The sequence below is a fragment of the Microcebus murinus genome, chromosome 23 (genome assembly GCF_040939455.1).
Source record: "Microcebus murinus isolate Inina chromosome 23, M.murinus_Inina_mat1.0, whole genome shotgun sequence".
Classification (NCBI taxonomy): Eukaryota; Metazoa; Chordata; class Mammalia; order Primates; family Cheirogaleidae; genus Microcebus; species Microcebus murinus.
Genome location: NC_134126.1, coordinates 31840270 through 31852927, shown reverse-complemented (window position 1 = coordinate 31852927; position 12658 = coordinate 31840270). Strand labels below are relative to the sequence as shown.

The following is a 12658-nucleotide window of genomic DNA, read 5'->3' as shown; positions in this document are numbered from 1 at the left end:
CCAGGGAAGCCGCTGAGAACCTACCGCACACGGGACGGAACCCGTCCCCATATGAAAAATTTAAAAAAATAATAATTATCTGGCAAAAACCATCAATTGTGCTGAGGCTGAGAAGCTCTGGTTTAGGAGAGGGCTGGCTGGAAGCCAGGAGTGAAGCTGCTGGCCTTGGCCCCTCCACTGCTGGCCGTGACCTTGGGCAGCTCACTTCCCCTCCAGAGCTCAGTTCCCTCATCCAGGAAGTGGAGACGAGGGTCCCCTGCCCACTTAGTAGTTCGCGCTTCTGTGCTCTGCATGTGCATCAGAAGCCGGGGTCCGTGGAGGGGAGGGCGGCTTAGAACAGCGTGTCTCGAGACCTGGGTGGGGTCTGGCCACGCTGTGCCACGTAGGAGCTCAGGCCTCGGTCTCCTCATCTCTGGATGAGCTAGGGGCCTTCTCCCAGCTTCAGCAGTCAGCCATCCTGTTTTATTTGCATACGGCAGCGACTCTGCAAGGCAGAGGGAACAGGAGGGAGCGAGGCGCTTGCCCAAGATCACCCGGCAAGTCAGCGGCAGAACCAGATAGGGACTCGGGGTCCCGGACACCCTGAGCGGCGCTCTTGTCCCCTCGGAGAGAGCAGGGGAGCTGGGTCACGCCTGGCTGGGGGAGGACGGGTTAGGCCCCCAGGCTTGGTCTTCTCCGGAGCGCAGAGGCACCAAGCTACCTCCCCGTCGCCCGGTCCCGGCAGGGCGGGACTGACGCCGGGCGGGCTGTTCGCAGACAGGAGGTGGACGGTAGTGGACCTGCGGCCGGGCTGGCAGTATGAGTTCCGGGTGACGGCGGTGGCTCCCTCGGGCCCTGGAGAACCTGGGCCCCCTTCGGAGGCTGTGTTTGCCCGGGACCCCATGAGTAAGTACGGCAGCAGCTCGGGGAGGGGTGGGGTGGGGTTCGGGAGGGGGCAAGCACGGGATAGCTCTGGAGCTGGCTGGGACAGGACAGGGGTCACAGGTCAGGGGCAGGCCTGAAGCAGTGGTCAGGAGGGCTGGAAGGTAAAGGTGGAAAGGCTGTCAGGCCAGGCACGTCTCAGGGCCAGGCAGTGGGGATTAGAAGACTCCTAAGATCACTCACTCTTTGGCCGCTAAGCTGGTCTGTCCCCAAGCCGGCCTGCCTGTCTCAGTCTGACAGCCGCCCACTCACTCCAGTGAGGAGTCACATCCCCGAGGGGGGTGGAGGCCGGGTAGCAGAGAAGCCTCAGTCTCCGTTCTCTGTCTGGCGAATATTTGCCCATCACCTGTTAGGTGGCCACTTTGTGCCAGGAGCTAGGGGAGTCGGCCCTGGTCTCTGCCCTTGAGAAACCGACAGTCTAGGACAGCACTTCCCTGTCTGTGCTCTCGGGGACGTCAGTGTACGCAGAGATGCCAGCAAACATTCTGAGAACAAGAGAGACAGCCAAAAAGGTCTGTGATCAAAGACGTGCATGACCCGAGTCTGTGATAGTTCCAAGTTCTGCAAGGGAAAAAAAAAAAAAACCCAGAAAAACAAACCAAAACCTGTCTAACTTTCTTTGATCCAAATCTCCCAAATTTGAGTAGAGAATACCTTTTCCACGAAATACCTGCTTAAAAACATCACTCCCAGGTGTACAACTTAGAAAATGCTGCTCTGTGTTCCTCATCCCCTTACGAGCAGAGAAGGGGGCAGAGCATTTCTGGCAACTTGCCGGCTCGGCCAGGTAGCAAAACACCTCAAGAGCATCTTGGGGTCCCACGAGGCCTGGCACACTCGAGGTGTGCAGGCTGCTTGAATGAACCCCACGAGAATAGGACGTTCTGCAAGTCTGACTGTTCGAGCGGCATCTAAGTCTTGGTCCTAGGAAGGCCGGAGCGTGGGAGGGAGGGATGGAGGAGGAAAGCTGGGCCACGCACCGGATCCCTTGCAAGTGGACAGACCTATCCCGTTTTGCTGTCCTCTCTCTCTTATCAGTAACGGGGAATGGGGACCGCAGACAGGACGGGCAGCGCCCCGCAGTAGCCCCAGCAACGACTACATTTCACTGATTCTTGCAACTAAGCAAGGCCCGTGGCCTGGCAACGCCACCTGGGAACTTACTAGAAATGCTGAATCTTAGGGTTGACCCCAGACCTACTGAATTAGGAGCTGTATTTTTTCACAAAATCCCCAGGGAATTTGTCTGCTAATTCAAGTTTGAGAAGCACTGCCCTAGACCAGCAGCTTTCAAACTTTGCTGCATATGTAGGAACACCTGGCGAGCTCTTAACATTCCTGCTGCCCAGGCTGCGCGCCCCGGACTAATGAAATCAGAATCCCCAGGGGTGGCGTCGAGGCGCCAGGAATTTTAAGCTCCCAGGTGATTGCAAAGCGCAGCCAGGCTTGGGGGGCCAGAGCTGTGGACGGCTGTGCCGTTTCCAAAGCCCCTTCACACCCGCCACGCCCTTTGCCTACGCCCAAACCGCTGTGCACAGGCGGGGCCGTTGTTACTGCTCCTGTTTGACAGGTGAAGAGCAAGGAGCCTGCGTGGGGGGCCCAAAAGGCAGAGTCTTGACTCCAAGAGCTCGGAGTTCACAACAAAAAGGACATAGAATTCTAGCATTCAGGGATAAAGGAGCCCAAGAGTTTTTCGGTTTTCAGGGATCCCAGAAGGATGGTTAGGGGAAGAGGCTTGGCAGATGGGGGAACGGGTGGCGGGAGTAGGGGAGGCTTCCTGGAGGAGGCAGCCCGGGGTCTGCGTGCACAACAGAGGCAGAGCACCGGCTGGAGTGAGGGCTTGGCTCCAGGCACCCGGGTGCTTCAGGAAGGTCTAAAGGCAGAGTCACTAAGAAACCCCCAGACTCCCTGGAGGAAGGCTGATGAATATCCGCGCTGAGTGGCCTCCCCTGGAGAGGGTGACGCCACTCCTGACGTTCCCCTGGGGCCCGGCCAGGACCTCCCGGGCCCGTGCGGAATCTCCAAGTCACAGACACGTCGAGCACCAGCATCACCCTGAGCTGGGCCGGACCGGACGCCCAGGATGGGGACGCCGCCCAGGGCTACGTGGTGGAGCTGTGCCGCTCAGACAGTGTCCAGTGGGTCCCGTGCCACACGGGCACCGTGCCCACCACCACCTACACGGCCAAGGGGCTTCGGCCCCACGAGGGCTACTTCGTGCGCGTGACGGCGGTTAATGAAGGAGGCCAAGGCCAGCCCGTCGCCCTGGACACGTTGGTGCAAGCGACGCCCACTACTGGTCAGTGCCACCTCTGTCCCTGCCCCCGAGCCCCGCATGCCCTTCCTGAGAGGCACCGCTCAGCAGCCCGGCCACCAAGCACTTGCAGAGCCACGATCCCTTCCCCAGTTTCACGAAGCGATATTTACTGAGCGCCTACTATGTGCCAGGCACTGGCTTAGGCAGGCCCTTTTTGGAGGCGTCTTCTCATTCCAACTTACAACAATCCTACAAGGTCAATATTTTTATCCCCAATTTACAGAGAAGGAAACTGAGGTCCCAGGTACTTTGCCCAAGGTCTCACCATGGGTATGTGGCAGAGCCGGGATTTAAGCCTGGTGACTCCAAAGGTGGTGCTCTCTCCAGGACAGAGAGTGACGGTTTCCCCGGGGCACGGCCCCAGGAGGCACAAGCACGCTCAGCTCACTCTGTTCGCGCTCAGAATGAGACGTGCCCGGCTCCCTGTTGTCTAGAGGAGAATCGTTTCTCCAAAGCTTTGGGCTTTAATTGCTAGAAGCAGCTGACCTGTCTTTGACCCAAGCTGGCACTGGGCCACCCAACTCACCCTAGTTGCCACCGTGACAATGAGGGAGATGTGTACACAGCACATCGCCCAGAATCCCAGAATCTGTCCCTAACTCGGTGTGACCTCAGGCAAGTCACTCCCTGACTCAGATTGCTCATTAGTTCTCTCATCTGCAAAGCAAGAGAGCCCTACCACACAGCACTGCCTGTGTTCCAGCCCGTCCCTGACCCTCTCCCTGGGGTGTCCCCTCCTCAGCTCCCGTCCGTCTCCTGCTGGCAGCTCCGCACCAGCTGCTGGGGTCCCCGCAGGACTGTCCTCCCAACTCCCCTCCAGTTCCTTCAAAGCCCCAGTCCCTTGGGATCTCAGCATCAAATAGCCTGGCCCAGCCTTCCCCTCCTGCCCTGCCCTGGGGGCCTGGGGCTGGGGCCCAACTGCAGAAGGCGGTGACCAGCCGTCTTGTGTGTTTCAGTCTGTCCCAAGTTCCTCGTGGACTCCCGCACAAAGGACTCGCTGTTGGTCAAGGCTGGGGACACCGTCAGCGTGCCCATCTCCTTCGAAGTGAGTGTCCTTCCAGGGGGGTGGGAGGGGAGTCGGGAGAGGCCAAGGGAGCCAGACGCAGCCCTGCAGTTCTCTTTCCCACCCTGCTCCTTTTTGACCCCTAGTCAGTGACCTGGGCTCGCGCTGGACATCAGGCCAGACATGAGAAAGGAAAGATCAGGGTCCTTCTTGAAGGTACAGCCCTCACCTGGCCACGGGGCGGCCATTGTGCTCCCGGGCTACAGATCCTCCTAGTGGTGGCTTCTGGTAGTGCACCTCCAAACTAGAGCACTCACTTTTCTCCGCTTGTCTGTAGTCTGGGACTTCAGGGGGCCTGCGGTGTAGATAATCCCCTTTGACTTCAGAATGCATTTTTGTGCAAACATACGACCTGCAATTGACTCAGGATGATCCCCAATCAACAGCAACACCACCTGCACGTACAGCATGGTGGTTAAAAGTACAGACTGCTTGGGTCCAAATCCCAACATCAGCACTCACTAGCTGTTTGACTTCGGACAAACAACACAAACCGTTCTGTGTTTCAGCTTCTTCATCTTTCCAATGGGATAATGGCAACCTATATCAAAGGGTTGTTCTGAGGATTCGAGCAGTTAATACATTGAAAGCACATTAACAGGGGCTGGCATGTAGCAAGCACCCAGTATGTCATTATTATTATATAATGATTATGTATAATAATAATAATCATTACCACCATTATTATTATTTAAAACCATCATCATCATCATCATCATCATTATCATCTGTGTAGGAAGCTCATAGGTGTCAGAGCCAGATTCCAACCCAGATCTGTCTTCCTCTGAATTACTTGTTCTTAACTATTAGACCTTAATAGCAACAATGATAATAATGGCAAAAGTATTTCATGCACACTGAGTGTTCACTATGTCCTAGGCCTGTTCTCTGTGCTTCCCATGTGCGATTAGCTCCTTACATCCTCAGAACAGCCCCCTGAGCTAAGTCACTGCCAGCATGCCCATTTGACTCAGATACCCAGTGTGCCCAGTACCAAGGGCCCTACAGGGGGTGGGGGGCATGGTCACCACTCGGCCAGGCTCAGGGTCGCCACGGTTCAAGGCCAGGTCACCATGATCTCCTTCCTGGACTATGCAGGGGTTCCCACGTCCTCCCCTAGTTGGTCTTGGGCACTCCCCTCCCTCCTCGCTCCCCTCCAGCACCTGCCCCCCATGTCAATCCAGAACTAATTGTGTTTTCCTGCTCAAAATCTTACAACAGCAGCTCATGGCTTTCAGAATAAAATACAGATGTCTGTGTGGTGTGACGTGGAGACCACGTCACACGCCAGCCTGACCTCCCCGTCCAGCCTTCCTTCCTGTTCCTCCAGCCCCAGCGACACCTCCCTGCCAACCCCACACTTCGTCACCACGGCTCCACCAGCCTGTTCCCCAACGAGCACTTTCCCACCTCTGTGTGTCACACCCTGACCTCCTCCTCCTAGAAGGCTCTTCTCACCACGTCTGCCTTAGGCCAGCTTACATGCCAGCACAGCCCTTCTCAGCCTTCCCTTCCTCTTGTCCCCAGGCTGCCCCCATGCCCAGGGTGACCTGGCTGAAGGATGGCTTGCCCTTGCCCAAAGGAAGCGTGACTACCACCAAGGACGGCCTGACACAGCTTCTGATTCCCGTGGCCAGCGTCTTGGACAGCGGCCTCTACACTGTGGCGCTGAGGAGCCTTCAGGGGAAGGAGGTCACCCGCAGCCTCCGTGTCAGGGTGGCAGGTGAGGCGGGCCTGGCTCTGGGCGCCGGGCGCTGGCTCAGCCACCCGAGAGGCATGGAGGTTTCCACCTGGCAGGGTCCTAGTCTCAGCCGTCTTACAAGGGCTGGGTGTGCAAGGTGACCCCACTGTCCCCCTTCCTATGTGCTTGGAGGCAGAAAGGAGGAGAGGCCAGGAAGACTCCCTGAGGGGCTTTCATTGTTCTTCTGTGTCAAGAACTTAGGGACAGTCTCCCACTCAGTTATTCTTCTCTGTGAGTCAGTGAGCGAAGGTGGGCACCACGGCAACATCACCGGAAAGGCCAGTGGGCAGGACGGTCTGTGGCCCTTGCAGGAGATAAAGGCTGTCCTTGCGGACTGCAGCCCCCAAGCGGCCCCCACCTCGCGGGAGGAGTTCCTGGATACAGGAAGCGATGACATAGGCCAACAGTGGGGTTCTGTAACTTGGTTTCCTGAAAGCCCCCACCTCTGTCCAAAAGAGGACATGTCCTGTGTCATTTTACTTAGAAACTAGAGTTAATTAAAATCATTCTTTTGGGGGAGATTTTGCACCCTCTAGAGATAACCGCAGACCCCCGGCCAAGCTCGCTCTGGCTGCAGCTACCTCCCGTGGCAAGGCTGCATGTCCCACGACCCCCAGAAGACTTGGGGACCCCGGGAGGACCACGCAGCAGTCCCACTGGGTCCCCTCCAACGCCGGCTCCCTCTGCCCCCTCTCCTGAAGCGTGTCCGCAGCCGCCTGGGCCCATCCGCCTGCAGGAGAACGTGCCGGGCACGGTGACGGCCGAGTGGGAGCCCTCCCCGGACGAGGCGGGCGGCGTCCCGCTGCACTACGCCGTGCACACGCGCTCCTCGGCCGACGGCCCCTGGCGCGTGGCGGCCGACCGCGTCCACACCAACCGCTTCACCCTCCTGGGCGTCCTCCCCGGCCACGAGTACCACTTCCGGGTGGTGGCCAAGAATGAGCTGGGGGCCAGCAGGCCCTCGGACACCAGCCAGCCCTGGTGCATCCCCCGGCGGCAGCGCGGTGAGCGGTCCCGGGAGGCGGAGCGGCGGGGGTGGGCGGTGTGCTGCGCTGGGGCGGCGGGGCACACCCAGAGGTGGCGAGCGCGGGGTGGGGACTGAGGCCCGCGCCGCAGACATGGCCCAAATGAAGAGCCAGCTGCCCTTTCCACCGCCTGCCCTGATGTCCTGTGCATCCCCCTCCCATGGCGGTCCCGCTCCGTGGGAAGGACCAGACAGACAGACTCGGGTGTCTGGGGAGCCTGTGGGTGCGTTCTCAAAAGCAGTGACGAGGCCGGGCGCGGTGGCTCACGCCTGTAATCCTAGCACTTGGGAAGGCGGGAGGATCGCTTGAGCTCAGGAGTTCGAGACCAGCCTGAGCAAGAGTGAAACCCCGTCTCTACTAAAAATAGAAAGAAATTAATTGACCAACTAAAAAGTATATAGAAAAAATTAGCCGGGCATGGTGGCACATGCCTGTAGTCCCAGCCACTCAGGAGGCTGAGGCAGGAGGATCGCTTGAGCCCAGGAGTTTGAGGTTGCTGTGAGCTAGGCTGACGCCACGGCACTCTGGCCCAGGCAACAGAGCCAGACTGTGTCTCAGAAAAACAAAAAAAAACACAAAAACCAAAAAAAAAAAAAACAAGCAGAAAAAACAAAAGCAGTGATGACAACAAGGCAAATGGAAGCTAACGTTTCTCTGAAAACAAAGTGTATGTTACAGGCAAACAGATGTGGATCTTAAAAGCAGTCACTAGAAAAATCAGGTTATAAAATCAGATACATGCTTTCATTTTTATAAAATACGAAGATGTCTGGAAGATTCTACACCAAAATGTAAGCTGCACTCTTTTTGTAGTGAGCTTATGATTGGTTTTTATTCTTTCTCCTTTTGATTTTCTATATATTCTAATTTGCCCACAAGTGAATAGCTTGTAGTTAAAAAAAAAAATCCAAAAAAGTTTAGGAAAAGGATATAAAATGAGTCAAGCCTTGGGGTTCACATTTGCAGGTAAGATGTGGCAGGGAGGCCGGGCGCAGTGGCTCACACCTGTAATCCTAGTACTCTGGGAGGCCGAGGCAGGGGGATCAGTTGAGCTCAGGAGTTCAAAACCAGCCTGCGCAAGAGTAAGACCCAGTCTCTACTAAAAATAGAAAGAAATTAATTGGCCGACTAAAAATATGTAGAAAAAATCAGCCGGGCATGGTGGCGCATGCCTGTAGCCCAGCTACTCGGGAGGCTGAGGCAGGAGGATCGCTTGAGCCCAGGAGTTTGAGGTTGCTGTGAGCTAGGCTGACGCCACGGCACTCACTCTAGCCTGGGCAACAAAGCGAGACTCCGTCTCAAAAAGAAAACCCAAAAAACGATGTGTCAGGGAGGCCCAGGTAACACCCGCACGGCAGCACCATGAGCCTTCTCCCCAGACCCGGGCCTCCGCCAGCACTTCCTCCCGTCTGACCCTCCTCTCTCTGCCCCCTGCGTCCACCGCAGACAGGCCCGCGGTGAAGGCGCCCCGCCGCAGGGAGCCCGACCTGCGCCAGAAGCCCCGGTTCCTGGTGGGGCTGCGCGCCCACCTGCTGCCCCGCGGCTGCGAGTGCTGCATGAGCTGCGCCGTGCAGGGCTGGCCCCGGCCCCGCGTCACCTGGTTCAAGAACGCCCAGAGCCTGGAGGGCAACCCCGCGGTGTACAGCACCGACCTGCTGGGCGTGTGCTCCCTCGTCATCCCCAGCGTCTCCCCCGAGGACAGCGGCGAGTACACGGCCGTGGCGGAGAACACGCTGGGCCGGGCCGCCAGCTCCGCCACCCTCATCGTCATAGGTAATGCTGGCCGGCCGTCCTGGCGGCAGGCAGGGCTGGTGGGCACGGGTGGAGAGCCACAGGAGCAGCCACCGGCCTTCAGGGAGCCCCCAGAGGGGCCCGTCCCCACCCTGGGGTGATGGGGGGGAGGCCAGGAGAAGAGACGCTCGCTTGGCTCTGTATGAGCGCTCTGTCGTTGTACCTGGCCGTCACGCTCCCTCCTGGGGGCTGGGCTTGCCGGTCTGCAAAATGAAGTATTTGGACTGGATAGGCGACTTCTTGATCTAAGGGGCTGCATACTGCCCCCACCCCTCCCCCTGGACGCTCCCAGTAGGGCCTGGCAGCGCCTTTCAGGATGAGAGATTAAGATGCTTCATCCATGCTCTTCTCTCATAACAGTGCCCAGACATGGGCATTTAGTGCCTAAAAAACCCCATGCTGATTCTGTCATTACTAGTCCCCTTAAAGCAAATAATATGTGTTAATGAGAAAACATTTTCCTTCCAATAGTATTTAAAACATTTTGAATAGCAAAAAAAAAAAAAAAAGCCACCCCTCAATATTTTTAATTATTCAGAATTGACATTTGTGCAAAAATGGCCCTTCAGCACCGGACCGGAACGTCTCTTCTCTCCCTAGCACCTGTGCCAAGGCATTTGGGAAGCCACTCTCAGAGTGCCCCACTTGTAAACACGCACAGTTCTGGAAAGATGCTGGCAATCCGGGGGTGGTTATGGGAAGAGGCCAGGGAAGGACTTTGCCCATGGTCAGGGAACATACATGATGGCTCTGGATTTGAACCCACCACCCGCTGCCCTTCTGGACCAGCTGGAATATGCCATGTCTTGCAGAACCCAGCTCCTAGCCCTGCCTCGCCCTGGGGTGACCCTGCATTCCTTGAAGCTTCACTCCTGAAACCCGCGACGGCCCCAGGAGCCAGGCCCCAAGGACGGAGCCCCAGGAAGACAGGCGTGAGGAGGCTGCCGGGGAAGTTTGGCCAGGAGGACACGGAGTCCTTGGGGAAGAAAACCGGCGGGGTAGGGGGCATTAAGTCTCCCAGCCCCAAGCTGAGTCACCGGGCAGAATGACAGTGAGACTTGGGCACCCTCACCTGTGGGCCTGTTTCTTCTCCAGCTCAGGAGATCCAGAGAGCACCTGTCTACAGGGTGGGGCCGGCTCCTTGTTGTCCCGGGCTGGGCCCCTTGCGGGGAGGGCGGGAACAGCCGGGCCAGCGGTGACCACAGGGAGGGAAGAGGAAAGGAGGTCAGAGGACCTGGGTGAGGACTGGAGCGTCGAGGGCATGTGTGTGTGTGGCTGGGAGTGCTTTCTGTACTTTTCTTCATTAAAGCATTACGCTAATAACACAGGCAAATCATTTGCAAGTTAATTTGGGGTCGGTGTGTTGGAGGAGAGATTCCCCAAGCAAAGCCGCTGTCCCAGGCTGCAGCTGGGAGGACGGGAGGCCCCGGCTCTCGGGAAGAGTGGCTCGGAATTGGGCTCTTCTCCGGCAGCCCCGGCCTGCGCAGTGGATTGCAAGGGCGGGACAGCAGAGGGAGGTGGGGGGTCTGTGCAGGGGAGAGGCCTCCCCCCAGCCTGTGTCTCCTGCACTCCCCTTCTCCCAGAAACCCTGTGCTCACTGGTCTGGAGGCCTCCCCAAGTCACACATGTGGGGACCACAGCGCTGGGACTGCCTAGGACTGCCCTATACCTGTCACTCCCTGGGGCCAGAGGGTCTGGGTCAGGGACGGTCTTTTTCCAGGACCTGCCCCGTGGCCCCTGCAGAAGGGAATCAGGGAGACCATCAGGTGCATGAGAACGTGACTCGCCCATGGCCCCGCTGTCCTGTCACATGTCCTAGGTGGGACGGGTGCTCCCTTTCCCGGAAGGACCTCTGTGTGGCCCAGCACTGCCTCCACAGCTCTGGCCCTCCCTATCCTCAAGCAGGGCCCCCCACTGTCTCAGACTCCCGGGCAGTACTCCAGAGTTCCCAGGGCCCCAAGGGAGGAGGGGGCTCTGAGGAAGGCTGGGCCCCCCGCTCTCCCAGGACACAGCCCAGCGGGGCACCCGATGAGCTAGGACAGTCCGCTCTTCCCTCCCTCTGCTCAGCCCCGGCCGCTGCTGCCCACGGCTCCCCTCGCGCCCAGTGGCAGCCCGGGCCTGGGAAGGAGGGGCACGGTCACAGGAGGACGGAAGCCAAACACGCCTTTCTGAGGGATGGGAATGGGTGTCTGAGGGAGAGCTTTCTGGACTGGAGAGATACTTGCCCACCCCAAACAGACCAAGGGCGCCCCCAGAGGCAGCGGCGTGGACCGGATGACGGTTGTCTATTTTGGCTGCGATGCATCCTGCCCCACCACGGAAGCCCACAAGAGCCGTTTGCCTTGGGACTTCTCTTACCTCCACTTCGAGATAGGGAAGGATTTCTTGAACGAGATGCCAAAAGCAAAGCCATAAAGGAAAGTATTATAAAATTGGCCAAATTAAAAATTTGACTAGGCCGGGCACAGTGGCTCATGCCTGTAATATTAGCACTCTGGGAGGCCAAGGTGGGCAGATTGCTTGAGGTCAGGAGTTCGAAACCAGCCTGAGCAAGAGCGAGACCCCGTCTCTACTATAAATAGAAAGAAATTAATTGGCCAACTAATATATAGAGAAAAAATTAGCCGGGCATGGTGGCACGTGCCTGTAGTCCCAGCTACTCGAGGTTGCTGTGAGCGAGGCTGACACCACGGCACTCACTCTAGCCTGGGCAACAAAGCGAGACTCTGTCTCAAAAAAAAAAATTGACTATATTAAAATTAGGCATGTGTTTTTATCAAAAGAAAATGAAGCATGTGAAAGGATAAGCCACAGGTTAGGAGAAATATTTGCCACACAAATATCCATCAAAGAATCATTGTCCATCATTAATGTCCACAAAGAACGCTTCAAATCAATCAGAAAAACATCTCAAGAGAAAAATTGGCTAAAGATAAACACACAGTTCAAACAAGAGGTAATATAAATATTGGTCCATATACGTATATATGGAAAGATGCTCAATTTCATTTGTAACTCTAAAAGTGCACATTTAAACTGCAATCATATAACATTTCACCTCTGCCAGGTTGGCAAAACTGCATAATCTGTCACAGGTGTTTGTGAGACTGCGAAGCCATGGGAACTCTTACCCATTGCTGACAGGGGTGTAAGCTGGGACACAATCTGCCATTGCCTGATCAAGTGGCCATGAGAATTGTACCCTATGTCCCAGCAGTTGCACACTTAGATATATATGCTAGACAATAAATAAACCTTTGCACATGTGTCCAGTGTAAAAGAACATTCATAGCAGCATTGTGGCTATTACAGTATCTACAAACAGGAAGGAAACAACCCAATATCAATCGACAGTACAACAGGTAAAAAAGAAAATGAAATATAATAAAGGTTTGAAAAGGAACAAAGAACTTCATTCAGCAATGTGGATATGTTGCAAAAACAATTTGATTGAAAGAAACAAATGACACAAACTACATACAGTACAAATCCATTATATAAAGGTCAAAACTAAGCAAAACTAAACACTTTGTTGTTTAAGGATGCATACATACGTGGTACACTATTAAAAAAAAAAAGAAGCAAAGGGAGTCTGGGCACAGTGGCTCTCATGCCTGCAATCTCAGCGCTTTGGGAGGACAAGGCAGGAGGATCACTTGAGGCCAGGAGTTTGAGATCAGCCTGGGTAACATAGTGAGATTTGGTCTTTACAAAAAAAAAAAATTTTTTTTTTTTTAAATAGTGGAAGTGATGGCACATGCCTGTAGTCCTAGGTACTGGGTGGCAAAGATGGGAGAATC

At 56.0% G+C, this 12658-nt stretch overlaps 1 protein-coding gene across 1 annotated transcript in view; it reads left to right on the top strand.

Moving 5' to 3' along the window:
- The window catches only part of IGFN1 (immunoglobulin like and fibronectin type III domain containing 1), a 33593-nt gene extending 23411 nt beyond the window's left edge, over positions 1-10182 (top strand). The window contains exons 20-26 of the mRNA XM_075996967.1: positions 757-885; positions 2918-3220; positions 4195-4283; positions 5829-6024; positions 6744-7046; positions 8514-8840; positions 9671-10182. Coding sequence (XP_075853082.1) covers positions 757-885; positions 2918-3220; positions 4195-4283; positions 5829-6024; positions 6744-7046; positions 8514-8840; positions 9671-9684 — 1361 coding nt within the window. The 3' untranslated portion in view covers positions 9685-10182. The remainder of the gene's footprint in view (positions 1-756; positions 886-2917; positions 3221-4194; positions 4284-5828; positions 6025-6743; positions 7047-8513; positions 8841-9670) is intronic.
- Positions 10183-12658: the final 2476 nt, after the last annotated feature.